The sequence below is a fragment of the Silene latifolia genome, chromosome 9 (assembly GCF_048544455.1).
Source record: "Silene latifolia isolate original U9 population chromosome 9, ASM4854445v1, whole genome shotgun sequence".
Lineage (NCBI taxonomy): Eukaryota > Viridiplantae > Streptophyta > Magnoliopsida > Caryophyllales > Caryophyllaceae > Silene > Silene latifolia.
The window spans coordinates 91,626,022-91,645,066 of record NC_133534.1 but is presented as its reverse complement, the minus strand read 5'-3'; the positions used below and the strand labels follow the sequence as shown (position 1 = coordinate 91,645,066).

Here is a 19,045-nt window from a genome sequence, read left to right as displayed (position 1 = left end):
CGAGTTTGGATCAGGTTTATACGGGTTTCACGTTAGAAACGGGTCTGATTAACGTCTTTTTACAAATATTTATTTTCTTTAATTTTAATTATAAACATATAGTTATTCTTCAATTTTATAATTATCTGGTTTTATAAATGATATTATTAAGAGTAAGTATTTTTTTTCCTTAATATATTCAATATTACAACACTATAGAAATATTGGATCGACCTATTGTTACACGTACTTGACTAGCAATGACTATATTTATATGATAATCGTTTGAGTAATCAACCATGTGATAAAATTATGCTTTAAAATAAATATAAGCATATTTTATTCCAAAATATTTTAAAGTACAAAATATTTTTATCTTTTATATTATATTTATTTGCTTTAAATACAAAATTTTAATAAATTTATCTATTTTGGGTCGGGTCATGGGTTTGGCGGGTCTTGACCCCAAATGTACGGGTTATTATCGGGTCGGGTCGTCTCCGGGTTTCGGTTGAAAAGAGCGGGTTATTTTTCGGCGGGTTTTGATCGATTTTTTGGGTTGGATCATGTTTTAACAGCTCTAATTATAATATTGTTGGCAAGAGACTAATATACAATGGAAAGTTCCATCACCCGGAATATTGCATTGGAAACCTCTCATTGTCACTATTTGCATGCCATCGCTTTTCGTTTAGTATAAGCAAAAAATTAAGTGTTAGCGCATGGTAAAAACAAAAAAACACTTGGGTTTAGAATTAAGAATGTTTACAGTTATCTAAAATTATATCTTTTTGATACGTTGTTAGGATAAGTTATTTTGTATTCTACTAGAAATTATCTTATTTTAAAATAATTAAAATGATATCTCATGTGTTCATGTATTTTGGAGAAAAAGGAACATACATCGGATGTACTACATCCAACTTTTTTGTTTTTTGAGCATATATGTATTTTTTTTGAGCTTATTACCTCAAACTTTATTTATTTTTGAGCATATGTGTATTTTTTTGAGCATAATAAAGTTTATAAGTTAGATTTTAATATTTTTTCCGTCAAAACTCAAATTTAACTAAACTTATATGTAATTTTTTTAGTTTTATTGTAATTTTTTAGAGTTTAATGTTTAATTGAATAAGCTCAGAAACTTCATATTGAAACTCATAAACTTTAAAACAAAACTCAAAAGCTTAATTATAATGCTCAGAAACTATAAAATTGGAGGTAGTACATCAGATGTATAATCCTCTTATTGTGTATTTTGCCCGTTTTCTAAACTTAAATAGTATTTTTAACAAGATTTCTTTTAAATATTTTATATATGCCCGTGCAACTTTGCACGGGTTTTAAACTAGTTTGGCGTTAACATCGAGATTAGAGCGTGAGCCATTTTAAAGTAGGTTGATGAATACTTGGAGCATGTATAATCCCGTAAATTATAATTTGAGATTAACGTGTTAATATACACTCAATTTATGCAAAGCTTATTAATGATACATTATATCTAGTCGTGAATGTTAAGAATTAAGTAACCTTTTCCCTTAGTTTAATTAAGTTATTAGAAAATTTGAGATGTTATAGATTCGCCGTATTTTTAAGGAGAGAATACATATATTTTTAAATCTTTCATGAATGATTTTACATTAATTTAGTGTATAAATATTTTATCAAAACCAATCTTGTACGAGTGAGGTCATAGGTTAACGATAATCATATGAAGCGTAGGACTCAAATTCGAAACTTTGGTGTGATGATGTTCTCTACTCTACCATCTACTTGAGCTGTTTAAATCCTCTCTATTTTCTCCTCTACTTTTTTTTTTATTTTAAGCGGCGCAAATTTTGATCTCGAAAAGATTTAATTATTGTAATTTCAAGTATTGGTTGATGATGTATATGACAAATAATATATTAAAATGAATCTGCTTGAGAAAATGGACACCATCTATTTTTTGCTCAGTTATAGGCCCCGTTCTTTTGGACTTAATTTCAATTATAATAAGTTCGATTAAGTTCGATTCGATTATTAAGTTCGATTCGATTCGATTCGACTCCATTCGATTCGATTCGATTCAAAAATTAGTTTATTTCAACATTAATATTATTATTCTTATGTTATATTCTTATTTTTATCATTATTTTTATTATATTATTTTTATATTTATTATAGTACTATTATAGTTATTAATTAATTCGTATTATTTATATTATTATATTTATTTATTATTAATATCAATGAGAATATTAGTAGTATTGATATTTATTATTATTATTATTATTGTTGTTGTTGTTGTTGTTGTTGTTGTTGTTGTTGTTGTTGTTGTTGTTGTTGTTATTATTATTATTATTATTATTATCATTATTATAATATTAAAGTATTCATTATTATTATTATTATATTTAATATTATTATATTAATAAGTTATTATATTAGACCAGTTATATTATAATTATATTATAATTATCATATTTATTTTTTAGTTATTATTATTAATATATTATATTATTATCGGTTTTTTTGTCAAAAGCTACCTTATATTTAGGGGTATTTGTAAAAAAACTACCTTACATTATTTGTTTTGTTATCAACTACCTTTGTTTTCCTTATTTTTGGTTAGTAACTACTAACGCTAAGAGTGTAGACATATTTGATCTGTTTTCCAGCTTTAACTTATCTCACATAACTCTTTTATGTTCTAATATTGCTTAGCTCCGATTTTAGGATGTCGTGATGTACTTACACTTAACTTTAACAAATGTTTGTAGATATTATTGAAATATGCAAACATAATTTTTGCTTATATAAAGTTAAATTGTTGTTTGGACGTGGTTCGTCATTATTGTTTGATGTTAACAAAGTCATATGAGATAGGTAAATGTTGCTAAATCGACTAAATTTTGTCGGATTTTAAGCATAGGTAGTTTTTGACCCAAAAAGGAGAAAACAAAGGTAGTATAAAACAAGAAAAATAATATAAGGTAGTCTTTTTACAAATACCCCTAAATATAAGGTAGTTTTTGACAAAAAACCCTATTATTATTAATAATGTTATCATTTATATTACTAATATATAATTATTAGTATTAATATTACTATATTTATTAGTATATTACTATTTTACTTTTTATATATCTTATTAGATTATTATTATATTATATTAATATATTATTATTAATAATGAATAATATTATTATAAATAATAAAAAAATATTATTATAATATTTATTATTATTATTATTGTTGTTATTATTATTATTATTATTATTATTATTATTATTATTATTATTATTATTATTATTATTATTATTATTATTATTATTATTATTATTTTTTTTCATTCGATTCGATAAGTTCGATTCGATTCGATTCGATTGATTCGATTCATTCACTTGTTCCATTAAGTTCGATTCATTCCATTAAGTTGATTCGATTTAGTTTAGTTCAGACAATTTCAGTCCAAAAGAACACGGCCATAATCTCCCTTAAAACGACCACATCGATATTTAAGTGTAAAGCGGATCAAATAATTTTCATATAGATTGATGGGACAAGGGTACATATTCAATAAATATTCTATTTTTTGAATTGATATCTCTTGTGAGGGTCACTCCCTCACCAAGTACGATGGCCTAAAATATAAGCAATTTAACATGAGTATCTGAGAGCATCAACATTAAAGAGTACCTCCTCTTCCTCTCTTTGATTTTTTCTAATTTTCTCATTTGACCACGTCATTTTCTCTTTTATCTACTCAATTTCCAATTTCTTCATCCTCTTTCTCTATTCTTCTCCACATAAAAAATGATCTCATTTCCTTTTTTTAAGTAGTCCCCATCACTCATTTTCTCTCTTATTTGGCACAAGGGCCAAGATAAGGATCCTCCATTTATGGAGGATATCTTCCTCTTTAAAGAAGATGCAACATTCTCTTAACACTCTCTTTCATCTAAAAGGATGGACAATCCTCTTCAATACGAATGCTCTGAGAGAGATTCTGGAGTCGGAAGTTTTACGCAAAGACAGCGAGAGACGCAAAGACAGCAGGCAAATAGAGAAAGACACATAATTTGGTAACCAAAGTAATAAAAATGGCGGCTTAATCCACATATACTCCTTTTTCTACTACTACTACTACTACTACTCCCAATTCTTTCACATAATTTCCTTTGATTCTACTTCTTCTTATTATTATTCGTGATTATATTCCAATTCCCCCTTTTATTTTCTTATTGATTGATTCCATCGCTTCTCTTTTCAATTATTCGAAGAATTACACACAGAATTAGGGTTTGGGTTCCTTATCCCATTTTGATTTGATTTGGGTTTACACTTTACATTCAAGTCGTGAGTCAGTTTCCAGCTGACACAAAATTAGGGTTTACACGTTGGTGATGGACAAGATTGTATTTGTCTGATGATGAACATTATTGTGTTTGGTCATGGAAGAAGATTGTAGTTTATAATTGACTCTTGTTTTTGGTGATCAAGAACAAGCGGATCATCTTCTGTTTGCAGCAATCAATCAGCGCTGAATTACTTGTTTTGTGTAGTTAATTAATTGGGGGTGTTTGGCTGGAAATGAAAGCAGGGATATGGTGCATGGACAAAAGATAAGTTGCTGCTGCCTTCCTGTCAACTACTTGGACTCTTTCTGCTTCTCATGTCTCGCTGCTTTCCTTTCCCTCCCCCGGGATATCAAACCAACATTAAACCCCATTACCCTGCTTCCCTATCGCCGCTTTTTAAGGTTATTGCCTAATGCTCTTTGCTTCCTTTTACTTGTTTTTGGATGCTCTTTGTTTCCTTATAAATCTTGATATGATATCTATTCTAGATGTGACTTCATCAAGTCTCCACCATTCTAATAGTATGAATATATGTTTCCTGAAATTATATTGCCATCTCTGGCCTTAGTTTTAAAAATGATTACCGAGACGACAAAGCGCAAGCCCTAAGCAAAGGCGTGTGCCTTTTACACACGAGAGGCATAGTTTTGCAATCATTTTTATATTTTCTATATGACTTTTGTACAATATTTACCTTACTTTAGATTGAAAGATGGTTAACATGAAAATGAGTAACTGTTAGAGATAATGTGCCAAAGAGAAGGGCATAATTAAAAAAAAAAAAAAACTAGTAGAAAAACATGTCGAAATTGTATAGTAATGCACCTTTGTCTTGAAGGCGCACTTTAAGCCAAACCATGATATTTTGGCTAGTGCCTCGCTGACCTTGAGCAGGCGAACCTTTTCCAACTAAGCCTCTGGCATTATGTTAGATGATGAAATACTTGAAAGTTTTTAGTACAATGGTTTCTGGTTTTCGTTGTTTTTTCTTGGATAGTGTACTTGCAGATGCTGTGGATTTTATCTGGCTGTGTAACTAAAAAGGCTATGGCTAGGTCAATCCACCCTGGATAGTTTTTCGAATGATCTAAGTGAATCTTGGCATAAATACTGGGGGAGCTATAGTTACCTATGACGTCATTTCTTAAATGAAATTAACAATAGGAGGCAGAGTCATGGTCCTAAGTAACTCTTCCCAGGACAAAGTATTAATAACAGCTTTGGCATGGTCATCATTGCATGGTTAGTAAAGGTTGAAGGCTCGTATTTATGCGACCTTACTTTTATATAGCTTAAAGCCTAGGACTAGTTGACTAATAGGTAATATTCATAAATGCTTTATATACCAATAAACCACGTTTCTAGTATCATGGCCAACTGAGGTTTACTTGTCTGTCTGGTGACTGCATCTCACCTTTAAACTGCTAGGTTTGAGGCTCAAGTCCCATCATCTAATGTTGGAGGTTCCCTTTTCCCTCTCGCAATGGAATCTTATTGATGAAAATTCTTACCTTCCTGAAAGTTTGTTCCAAAAGCTACCCGTCATGGGACTCATTCTCATCTCTATATTGTCATTTTTGAATCCCAAGTGTTCAAATAGTACTTTCACATTTTGAGCTTCTCCAATAAACCTGTCTTTGTACCTCTCAAAATAATTAATAAAAATTATCGAAATATACTATTAAAAGTATTTTTGCATCATAACCAATGATATAAGCTGTATAACTTTCCTTAAAAGTACTTTTCTGTTCTACGCTAAGCCAAATTGTCATTTCGAAGAGAGAAAATGACAAATATAGAAAGCCGAGAGAATACTTATTAAAAGAAATTGTCTAAGTAGTAATACTGCTTGCTTGTGCAATTTTTTAATCCTCGCATCATTTTTCTTGGATGGCCAGGTAGCCCTACCTTTTCACACTGACGACAATTTGAATTTTTTAGTTTTGAAACATCTACAGTAGGCTTTCGCTTGAATTTAAATTTGAAGCACTATTGGCTTTTGGTAAAACCCTAAAAACAGGCCTTGTGGGAGGCAGTTGCAATCTTCTCACGTAGACAACCTGATATGGTATAGCCTTTGATTCCTATTGACGTTCCTGACTTTATTGGTTCATAACTAGGTACAAATACATTGCTACCCTTAAAGGTAATACCTGCCCCTTTCCATTTCAATTCAATTTTGTGTTTAATCGTCAACCTCAACTGATCTGTTCATATTATATGCTTTCGAAGATACTTTGCCTAGAAGCCGTTACCCAGTTCAATGGAAAGCTACTTTGCTCACCGAAATTGTTATAGATTCTTACTAGCTTGATTAACCTAGGTGACTAATTCAGGCGTCCCTTCAGTTCCGCCTTTTTTTTCTTTGGTTTCTGAATACTCTGCAAGAAATGTTTATGAATTTGTAAATTTGTGTTTTCTTGACCTATTACAAATTTCTTGTGTAAAAAATCCCGCTATTAGGTAATAAAATCAGAAATCTCTGATAAGTGTTTCAAATTGATTGCTGGCACAGTTTTTTTTTTTTCAGTTAAATATTCTATTTCTGTTATTGTTTGAAATTTTATGTTGAGTTGCCTTTAGTTTGCGTTATCGTCAAAGTTCAGAATTGATATGCTTAGTGTACTGTTTGAAGCTATGCAAATACCTGCTTGTTAGAGTTATGTGGTTTTGGTAGGTCTTACTGGGGGTCTAGGTTCTGACTTCTGAGATGACACTAACTTTCTACCTTTTAATACGTAAACTTATAAGGAGAAACTGAATATGCGGAGACCTTGAGGCTCTGCTATTCAACAGATGTGTACCAGGTTGTAGTTGCTGCACTTTGACGGTTGACCTGTGTTATTAACTGACAAGGTGGTCCATAGTTTGGGAGAAGGTTTCGTAGCTGTACAGTTGTAGCTGTTTATGTTCGTCCTTCATGATTGTTTGATTTCTGCTAAGAGCTAATAATTAAATCTAGCCAGCATCATTCTTAAATTCATGGCGTGTGCAAAACTTGGGTGTACGTACTGTGCAATCGCGGCCACATGTGATGATAATTTTTCACAAAAGGTTTGATTTTTGACTACTGGTATTACGGTCCATTCCTAAATAGAGCTTTTACTGAGCTATGAAAACTGCCATAAGAGCGTTCTGCTTGACGTTTCTCGGGAGAACCTTAATCTAAGAATTCTGTACATGAAAAGGCAGCATTGTAGGGCAAATATCCTCACTGATGTAAAGTTACAAACGAGTGATCAAGTGAAGTGGACTTGCCCCATGGGAAGATATGAAGTTTGTTTATCATTTGTTTCTGTTGGACTGCTAGCTTTAGTTGAATGTGGCGAAGGAAGTGTCATTGACATGGCACCAACTGAAAGTTATTTGGTCATTGCCGCCAGCATTATTGACTGATTTACAAGAAAGTTCCGTACTGGTGGTTTTTATCTTTTTTTCGTGACTTGTCCCTGGAAAAGATTACCATGGGTGACTATATCAGTTAGTCAACTCAATTGGATTGTGTTATCCAGGATTTTAAATCGTGGTATCGGTCACGGTAACGGAGTCGCCGAACCGTCCCCGACTCGGCCGTTGCGCTCCGAATCGCGGTTATCGCGGTGATAATTATTTTACAAGCTTTTGTAGATACTTCATCATCTATTGACTATCATATAAAGTTAAGATTAATTCTATTTAGGATAATTAATTTGACCAATGCTATACAGTTTCTAAGAGCTTTTCATTAAAAAAACTTGGCCGGTACAAGTTATAACTAGTTAATATCGGGTTCATTGCGGGCTGCATCGGGCCAAGTTGGCCGATACACGTTATAAATCGGTCGTCTTGGCCGATACTTTCCTGTTTTTAATTTGCCCGATACATCTCAGGATATCTAGTATCGGTGGCACCGATACCGATACATCTCGGGCGATACGATACATCTTGGCCGAGATTTTAAACCATGGTTATCTCGGTTGGGTTCGGATGGGTCTGGAAAATATCGAATCATGTGAGTTTGGGGTCATAATATTATTGAGGGGGATATCAATGAATTTATTTGACATTCATTGTATTTTAAATTGTGAATATAATATCACACTATCTTTGTAAAATAAATAAACGAGAAAATTCATTCAGTGGGAGTGTTTTTATGGACAATTGAGTCTCTTTTGATTCTGGTCAATTAAGTTAGAATCAATTAATGTAATCAGGTTCAGGTATCTTTCGAGTATGCAAAATCTGGCTCAATATCTATTCAATTCGGATAGAATCGTGAGCACAATCCAAGTTACTCATATCGGGTCTTTGATCAGATATCAACTCAAATATTATCGATCGATTTTCAGATTCAGTTTCATTTGCCAAATCTAATGGTCCGTAACGACCATAAGGTTGTCATTGACTTGGAAAATTGGGGACAGGTAAGTGAGCATGGCTAACTTTTTTCCTAGTTAACTCTTAAATGCCTACTATTTCCCCCCCAGCCTTCGATGTTTGATTAACTTTCGACATTGTAAGTTTTTTAGTGAACCTCCAGGAGAAAACTGAATTTCCCTGGATTAGCAATAGCTGCTATTGGTACCCTCGGTTATGAACGTCTTATAAAGAAACAGCCAGGAACAGAATCTTGGTTTGTTTTTTTTCTTTTTTTTTTTTGAATAATTTGAACCTTTATTGGTTTTGCACCTTACAATTTCACTAATTGCTTGTCAAAGAACAGTGACGTTTAGATTTAGTAACAAGGTACTTTCTAATTTACAGTGTTGTGGTCTCTGAATTACGTTGCATATTTAATGTGAAATTGTGAATTATATGGTGTAACAGAATTGAAGAGTCATAACGGAATTGGAGAATTGTAACAGAATTTGACAGGCTGTTCAGCAAGTTGTTAGAGCATCCTAGGCTGTTAGTTGGCTATAAATAGCTTAGTAGTTAGTTACAATAAGGATCATCATTTTTACTCACATTTCCTCTATAATTCCCTCTGTAAATCTCTCTGTAATCTCGATTACTAAATAATAATCAATTGTCCGAATTCTTTTCTTATTTCCAAGGATTCCTGCAATTGTTTAAATTGTGTACAACAATTCCGGAATTAATCCCTGATTGTTGTTACAATTGGTATCAGAGACTCCATTTCTTGGGTCCTTAATATCTTGTTCTTTACCACCTCATTTCCGCCATTAAAGCAAAGCTTCGAGTTCCAAGTTCGAACTGCTTGTTCTTGAAGGAAAGAAACTACAACCTAAACTGGCAAAGGTTACTGTTGCTCAATTATCCGCACAAATGGAGGAGAGGTTAGGATCAATGGAACAACAAATGCAAAGAAAAAAGGATTTCAAAAGAATGATTCTGAAAGAAGAATCGGTTTTACAAGCTGAGCAGATGAAGGAACTTTTCAGTAGAATGCCGGGTAATCGTATGGGAGAAAATGTGCTTACTTCAGGTACTCCACCACCTCCTAGAGGTCTTACTTTTTTGCCCAAAGTAGAGTTTCCTGTGTTTGATGGAAATAATCCGTGAATTTGGGTTAAAACATGCAAGAAATACTTTGAATTGTGTAAAATTGCTGATAATCAGAAACTCAATTTGGCATCATTGTATATGGTTGGGAAGGCTGAATCTTGGGTTCACAGCTATATGAATATGAGGGTAAATGTGGATTGGGATGATTTTGTGTTGGATTTGTGTGCTGGATTTAAAGAAAATCTTGGTAGTAATATTGTAGAGGAGTTCAATAAACTACAACAAACGGGGTCTTTCGAAGATTATCTTGATGCATTTGAGCATTTAAGAGGATTAATGCTGCAAAGAAATGAATTATTACCTGACTCATACTTTCTGGATAGTTTTGTGGGTGGTTTGAGACCTACAACTAAACCCTTGTCAGGGCTTTAAAACCCACAACAATTGTTGGGGCTGTAGAATTGGCTAGATGTCAAGAGGAGAGTCTTAATGCATCCAAAACCATGAACAAACCCCTGTTGGAGAGGCCACCAAATCACATTCAAAGGTGGTCGAATGTCGGTAATAACAGGTTTTCAACCTCAAATTACCAAAACAATAGCAATACCAAGTTTGCCCAACCATTTCAAAAGACCAATAACATTCAGAGACCAGCATACAAGAGCTTAACACCTGCTGAAGTTGAAGAGAAAAGAAAGAAAAACCTATGTTTTCAGTGTGATGAACCCTATACTGTGTTTCGTAAATGTCCAGGAAGATTATATACTATGGTGACCTTGAGGAAGATGGGTCAGAATTGGAAGATATTCAATTTGAGAATGATGAGCCAGAATGTGTGGAGGATATGAGTGAGACACAACCTCTAATTTCTTTGAATGCCATAGCTGGTCATAATTCTTACCAAACCATGAGGGTGCAAGGGAAGGTGGGAAGGAATGTTGTGCACATACTCATTGATTCTCGTAGTACCCATAATTTTTGTGATGAAGATACTGCTAGGAAATTGGGATGCTGAATTACAAAAACTTATCCATTAGAGGTTTCTGTTGCTAATGGGGATAAGCTGGCCACTACAAAGGTCTGTAAGGGATTCAAATGGCAGTTGCATGGTGAAGAATTTCAAACTGATGTGATGATAGTTCCTTTGGGTGGTTGTGAAATGGTCTTATGAGTACACTGGTTGTCTTCTTTAGGACCAGTCATATGGGATTTTGAGAAGTTAAGGATGGAATTCATGCATAAGGGAAAGAAGGTGGTTCTTAGTGGGATCACAAAGGGAGGCTTACAATGGATGTTAGGGAAGGCTCTCATGTCTATTATGGGCAAGGGAGTTGGGCATCTATATGCTGTACAAATGAAGGAGGGAGAAACTGAGGAGGAGCAAACACCAAAGGTGACTCCTATGCCAGCAGAAATCAGTCCAGTCTTGCAGGAGTACAATGATCTTTTTGTTGAGCCCAAGGGCTTACCCCCACACAGGAGCCACGACCATAAAATCCACCTTAATCCAGGTGTTCCTCCCATTAATGTGAGGCCATACAGATACCCAGTAGTTCAGAAGAATGCTATTGAGCAGATTACTAAGTAAATGTTGGAGTCAGGGGTTGTGAGACCTAGTCAAAGTCCTTTCTCATCACCTATTGTCATGGTGAAAAAGAAGGATGGCAGTTGGAGGTTTTGTGTGGATTATAGGGAGCTGAATAAACATACAGTCAAGGACAAGTTTCTTATACCTGTGATAGATGAGTTGTTAGATGAACTCCATGGATCTTGTGTGTTCTCCAAGATTGATCTTAGGTCAGGCTATTGGCAGATCAGAATGAACCCTGAAGATGTACATAAGACAACTTTTAGAACTCATGAGGGTCATTATGAATTCGTGGTCATGCCCTTTGGACTCATTAATGCTCCCTCAACCTTCCAAAGTTTGATGAATAACATTTTCAAGCAATTTTTGAGGAAGTTTATTTTGGTGTTCTTTGATGACATTTTAGTGTATAGTCCTGACATGGATACACATGCTAAGCACTTGGGTCAAACACTACAAATTTTGAGGGATTACAAATTATTTGCTAAAATGAGTAAATGCTCATTTGCTCTAGCTGAAGTGGACTATTTAGGCCACATAGTCTCGGCTGATGGAGTTGCAACTGATCCTCAAAAGATTAAAGCTATCATAGAATGGCCAAAACCCAAGGATGTCAAACAATTGAGAGGATTTCTAGGGTTAACTGGTTACTACAGAAAATTCATTAAAAGCTATGGTATTATCAGCAAGCCTTTGACTAATTTGTTGAAGAAAAATGCCTTTGTATGGTGCTCAGAAGCTGATGAAGCCTTTGATATACTCAAACAGGCTATGTGTAAGGCTCCAATACTTGCCTCTGACAAGGGCATTGGTGCTGTGTTGGCTCAGAAAGGGCATCCCATAGCTTTCATTAGTAATTCATTAGTAAAGCTCTCTCTGAAAAACATAAAGCTCTTTCAACCTATGAGAAAGAATTATTGGCTGTAGTGTTGGCTGTGGATAAATGGAGACCATATGTGACCGGAAGACATTTTACCATCAAAACTGATCATTTCAGTCTCAAATACCTGTTGGGTCAGAAAATCACTAGTGTTTTCCAAGGGAAATGCCTACCCAAACTCTTTGGATTGGATTATGAGGTGATTTACAAGGCAGGGAAGGAGAATGCAGTGGCAGATGCTCTGTCAAGAGCCTCTTTTGGTTTCCCAAATCAGGTCAGACCTTCTACAAAGGATAATTAAGAGTTGGGATGATCATGATTTGCAGCAGAACATTCAGCAACTGCAAGATGGTTCTATTACCACTACTAAGTTCAGCTGGCACAAAGATCAATTATTAAGAAAAGGGAAACTGGTGATAGGTGCCGATGAGAATCTAAGGGATGAAATATGTGCTTTAATGCATAATTCACCCATGGGTGGACATTCTAGTGCTCATGTTAGTTACAAGAGAATGTCAGCTCTCTTCTACTGGAAGAATATGAAGAGGGACATGAGACTTTGGGTGAAGCAATGTATTGTTTATCAACAGAACAAGTCCTTGCTTAGGAGCCCTGCAGGATTACTACAACCACTGCCTATACCAGATGCAATATGGGTAACATTTCTATGGATTTTGTTGAGGGCTTACCCAAGTCCCAAGGGAAGGATACCATTTTGGTAGTGGTGGATAGGCTAAGCAAGTATGCACATTTCTTGCTGTTAGCACACCCCTTCAATGCTGCAGCCTGCAGATGTTGCTAAGGTGTACTTTGACAATATATTCAAATTGCATGGCAACCCCAAATCTATTGCGAGTGATAGAGATAAAGTATTCCTGATCAAATTTTGGCAAGAACTTTTCAAACTTCAGCAAGTGGATTTGCTAATGTCCACTGCCTACCATCCTCAAACAGATGGCCAAACTGAAGTGGTTAATAAATGCTTGGAAACATACCTCAGATGCGGGGAGAAACCAAAAGATTGGGCTAAATGGATACCACTAGCTGAATGATGGTACAATACAAATTTTCACTCAGCTATTGGCACAACACCTTATGCCATAGTCTATGGGCAGGATCCTCACATACATACACCCTACATTATGGGGGATAGTGCTGTAGCTTAGGTTGATAGGAGTTTGGCAGCCAGGGAGGGAGGAATGCATACTGATGCTGAAATTCCATCTCAAAAGAGCTCAGGATAGGATAAAATCACAGAGTGATGGGCATAGGACAGATGTGGAGTTTGAAGCAGGAGATTTGGTGTATGTCAAACTCCAACCCTATAGACAACACTCAATCGTGTACAAGAGCTGTCAGAAATTAGCACCCAAGTACTTTGGTCCTTTCACAGTGTTAGCAAGGATTGGAATGATGGCCTACAAACTTCAGCTGCCTAGTCAAGCAAAAATTCATCCTGTTTTCCATGTTTCCCTGCTCAGAAAACACCAAGGTCCTCCTCCCATAACAAGTTGCATTCCAGAATTGGATGACAATCTGCAACTCAGAGCAGAACCAGTGGCTATACTGGAAAGGAAGCTTGTTAAGAAGGGCAATAATCCAGCAGTGTATTTCCTAGTACATTGGTCTAATGGTACAAGAGATGATGCAACGTGGGAATGGTCTGAAGATTTCATAAAAAAGTTTCCTGAGTTCCCAATTAGCTAAGCTTGAGGACAAGCTTGTTTTCAAGGAGGAAGAATTGTAACAGAATTGAAGAGTCATAACGGAATTGGAGAATTGTAACAGAATTTGACAGGCTGTTAGCAGTTAGTTAGGACAGCTCAGCAAGTTGTTAGAGCATCCTAGGCTGTTAGTTGGCTATAAATAGCTTAGTAGTTACAATAAGGATCATCATTTTTACTCATATTTCCTCTCTATAATTCCCTCTGTAAATCTCTCTGTAATCTCGATTACTAAATAATAATCAATTGTCCGAATTCTTTTCTTATTTCCAAGGATTCCTGCAATTGTTTCAATTGTGTACAACAATTCCGGAATTAATCCCTGATTGTTGTTACATATGGTTTAGCAAATCATTAAGGAGGTCAAGTGAGAAGGTATCGACTGCTTGTGTGCTTACTTGTTCCTTGATGATGCTGTATTTTCTTACCAGCAATCGACTACAAACTACAATTTGCAATTTATATGTCTACTGGCTTTGGACCGACTGCTTTATTAAATCAATGTTTCCTTTCAGGAACAGAACAGAACAGAGAAAAATCACAAAAAGGAGAAGAAAGGCAAGGAGAAGAAAGAGAGTAAAGAAAAGCACGAGAAAGAAAGAATTTATGAAAAGCACGAGAAAGAAAGAATTTATGAAAAGCATAGGGAAAAGAAAAACAAAAAGGAGAAGCACAGAGATAAAAAAGAGAAGGGTCTGGACAATGATAAACATAAAGGCATTGGCTTATTGTCTGATGAGAAGAGGCCAGTGAGGCCACCAAATGCCGATCTTCATAAACTCGGAGAAAAGAGGAAAAACAGGGAAAATGACGGAAGTGTTACTTCGGTTGAAAAGAGAGTTGCAGGTCAGTCTATTTTTAATTATGGGGAGCCAGTTAGTAAAAGCAATCACCTGGTTTCCCACACTAAGATCGATAAAATTGCTTCGGCATTGGACATGTCAAACTTTGATGGAGAAAGGAGAATTAATAATCAATTTTCTAATAACGTCTCTGCCAAGAAAAATAAAGATGGAGGGGTTAAATTTACAGGTACAGGTGTGATGCCTGTTCTGGCTAATAAAGAAAAAACCAATGAAAAAACAGCTGATGTTAAAAAGACAGGTGCTCTGCGTATCGTAGGTGAAAATAAGTTTTGTGGGAATGCATTGGTTCAAAATGTCATTAAGCCGGTTAACTTGCCTGATAAAAGTCCAAGGCCTATGGTGGAAGGAAAGGAAAGGAAGGAAAAACAAGCAATTGTTGGAGTGGTTCAAAACAGAGTCGGAACAATGGTCAAACCTGTGGAAAAGAAGCTTGTGTCTAGGGTGGAGAAGAAAGGACAGGCTAGAGAGACAGAAAAGGAGGATGATGAAAAAAAACCAATTCATAAAGTCAAAGACATGGACATGGTGACGAAGGAAGAGGAGAATGTGAAGGCGATAAGTGAGCAGAAAAGGCATGCACAGATACCAAGCAAGAGAGATGGCAGTGAACACCACATGTGTACACCAAGTGCTAAGAATGATTGGAAGAAGGATTTGTCAGCTCCCCTGAGTAATGGAATTCAGAACATACTAAATACTAGCAATGAAGGTAGTGCCACTCTTCTTGGAAAACGGAAGGACATTGGGCTCAGTGGTATGTATGATGGTGAGCTCTTTCTCAGCATGGTTTTTAACTCATGCACGAAATGCCTTATGCTATGTGGTCGTTTGGTTCACTGTAGGAATGTAAAGGTTTAGTTTGATGAATTTTCCATGTTTGGCATGTCACATAAATTCGCAGAAGTTTTGTGGGTGACTACACGAAATGGAATTTTTCCCCTCTGGAATTCTTACTTAGATAGGGGGTAACCTGGTCAGTAACTTCGTATTGGAATTCCCAGGAATTCTAATTCTAATATAACACTTTTGTTAATCTCATTATACCAATCCATGTGTTCTTAGGTGGATGACCAAATGACCACTTAGTTTATGCAAAGTGACATTTAAAAATTGGGAACCAGCTTCTAGTGATGATCGGGTGTGTATCTAGAGGTTAGAATTGCTGCTAATATAAATACTGAATTACATATTGATTGACATCTTTGCTTGTAAATATTTTGGATGCAAGTGACATGAATTTCATGTGTTTGTAGCTGATGTAAAAGCTGCTTATGTTTGGGTTCATGTCAACAGAGCAAATGACCGAGCCGAATAAGCTGGCAAGAACAACTGCTTCCACTCATCCATTGACCGAAACTGAGCCTTGCCAGAATTCTGCTGCATTTGCTTCTCGGCCACCTATGAATACTAAAGCAGAATGCACTTTTGGTCGTGATGGGACCCAGCGGCCGTCCACGAATATTAAAGTGGAAGGCAATGCACTCAAGCGAAATGACACTAAGACGTCCCCCATTACACAATCTTCTCAAATAACCTCAAAATCAACTCGAAAATCTGAAGTTTCTGCAACGCCTCTTCATCCGGATACCAAGTATCTCACACAGGTACTCACTGTTCCAAAATTAGATGAATGGCCCGAGTTTGATGACCAGGAATGGCTGTTTAGGGGCAAAAGCTCCCAAACAAGGAAGCCTAAGGTAGCAACTTCTTGTGTTGAAGGGGAACCAACGGTATGGGCAAGCGCTGTGTGGTTAGACCCAGTTCAGGTTTTTGCTTTGCCATATGTTCTTCCTTACTGATCAATTCCGAGATTAGTCATTTACTACATCAAATCCTCAGTATCAACGTGAACAAGTATTTTGAAAGGCATTAATAGTTGGGACTTGTTCAACGGTTTTGCTCTGCCCTGTTATACCTCATTGATGGTTCTATTGACAACTGTGGCTATTTGTTTTCCACACCGGCTAGTTGGCTACCTTACATGGCTATAAAACCCTAACCAAGGTCTGGGAAACAGTGAAACATGACTGTTACGTGATGCGGTCTCACATGTAAGACCAGCTAAAACCTAGTGTATTAGTCATTTGAGTATAGGGTTAACAGGTTGGTATCGTGTAAGTTTTCGTGCTGGCGAAATTGTTGCTGCTTGAGTCTGAAGGGTTGAAACTTGTAGATACTGCGTTAATTTCTCTAGAAGGGATAAGTTTCAAGCTCTAGCTTCTCATGTGCGTATATTAGTAATTGAACTGGGGTGACCTAATTTTCCTCAAGTTTATCAATTAGAAAGCAAGTTGTCGGGTTGTGGCGCCTACACTGGCTGCCTGCTGCTTCCGTTAGGGTTTCGGTGGCGATTTCGGATCTCATATTTATGAAAAGAGCTGATTCTCTTGAAGAATGCAATCAGGTGCCAATTTAGAGAATGTTGGCTATAGAGCACATGTATCAGCTTGTTTGTAATAGATTTTGATATGTAGCATGCGGAAAATTTTTCCTCCGGGGAGGACGCCCTCCCCTACCCACACATGAAGAGGACAAAAATGGGAATTAAATATTATATCCTCCTCATGTGTGAGTATGGAGGACATCCTCCGGGAGGATGGAAGAAGTTCTCGTAGCATAATACGGAGTACTTGTAATTTACATAGATATGTACTCCCTAATTTCATTTTGATTGGACATATTTTTAACAATTTTTTTCCCAGTGTAACGCCCCTTTCAACTTATTCCAGAAATAAATGTCAAACCTCAAGACGCGTGCATTTTTCGCAATATTTTATGATAATGATATGACAATTATTGCCAAAAACTCCTCAAAAAAATGCATAAAATACTTCTACAAAAGATGGATTAGTGCATTTTGCGTATTTTGAGAGCTTTTTATCAAGTTGAGGGATACCAATGATATTTTGAAAATTTGAGAATACGAAGTAGAATTCGAAGAAAAACGAGAATACCATATAAAAAAATGGTGTTGCTTTTTCACATACGGACTTTACTCTTTCACATATATTTTTTTTATAAAGTTTTCATGCTATACGCTTTTTCTAAATCTAAACAAATTAGGCTTTACATATACATTCTCTCTAAAATTAAAACAAAATTGTTCTACAAACTTGACAATGAATTACATTTTTTTCAAAATTTTCAATTAATGATGTAATTATTTTGTTTGCAATTATATTAACAATTTGTTTGCAATTATTAAAAATTTGTTTAGTAATTATTTTGAATCAGAATTAGGGTTTATAATTCTTCAAGTTCTTCAATTAGGTTGATGGCGATTGTAAGGGGACAACGGTGGTCGGCTGTGGCTGGGGACGACGGTGGTCGGTGGGAACGTGGGACGCCATTGGTCGGCTAGAGATTAGGCGGTTCTGAGGGAGGGGAGTTGCAAGGGAAAGGGAACGCTGGCCGTTGCAGAGGGTAGGGAGTGCGGCGCAAAGGGAGCGAGGGTGGCCGAGATCGGCCGACGTGAGTTCGGCCGGAGTGAGGGTTGCCGGCGAATGGAGTGACCGGAGGTGGTGTTGGAGAGTTAGTGGTGAAAGGAGATTAGGGAAGGGAGGAAAAAAAATTAATTGTAATAATGAGAAGGTTAAAATTGTAAATGACGTATGTGAAAGAGTAATATTCGTATGTGAAAAAGCAATACCGTATAAAAAAGCACTTAAAATTTTTATTTGCATATCTGTAATACGACTGTATATGGATCATCTCCATTACCTCCTCTCCATCACCTATTAATGGGTAGGATTTGATTTGAATAAAAATTCAACGGTTTAGATTTATCATTATTGTATAAAAATTAAGGTGGAGATTGAAGCGCCCAAAATTAATCCGAGCTCTTTATTTTGTCACGCAAACAATTCGGTCCATTGATAAGTAATAGACAAGTAATGGAGAAAAAGGTAATAGAGAGAATCCGGACCGATAGAAACTGTGGTGTGAGTTGGATGGTAATACTGCATTTATTACTGTTGAACCATATAGTATATATGTTTATGTTTTGATAATGTCAAGAGTGCTTTATATTTTATATACTCGTTGCGCGTAATTGTTTGTTTAGTCTTTTAGATTGGACTTATTCATTACGAGTATTTATGAAGATTTGTGATGGAAGTATATCGTGATCAAGCCTCAATCAAATATCAAGATTATGAAAGAATTATTCAAGCATTATGAGAAGACGAAGTTCGTCTAAAGATGAATCAAGCTTGGAT

General features: G+C 35.7%; 1 protein-coding gene across 2 annotated transcripts; it reads left to right on the top strand.

Moving 5' to 3' along the window:
• Window positions 1–3,747: 3,747 nt before the first annotated feature.
• LOC141599962 (uncharacterized) lies at window positions 3,748–17,599 on the top strand. Of its 2 annotated transcripts, none has more exons than XM_074420112.1 (3): window positions 3,748–4,723; window positions 14,478–15,582; window positions 16,122–17,599. In XM_074420112.1, the coding sequence occupies exons 1-3, from the start codon at window positions 4,637–4,639 to the stop codon at window positions 16,625–16,627; spliced, it is 1,698 nt and encodes a 565-aa protein (XP_074276213.1). In that variant the 5' UTR covers window positions 3,748–4,636; the 3' UTR covers window positions 16,628–17,599. The 2 variants fall into 2 exon arrangements, with proteins under 2 accessions (XP_074276213.1, XP_074276212.1); XM_074420111.1 differs by having other exon boundaries at window positions 3,750–4,723; window positions 14,478–15,594.
• Window positions 17,600–19,045: the final 1,446 nt, after the last annotated feature.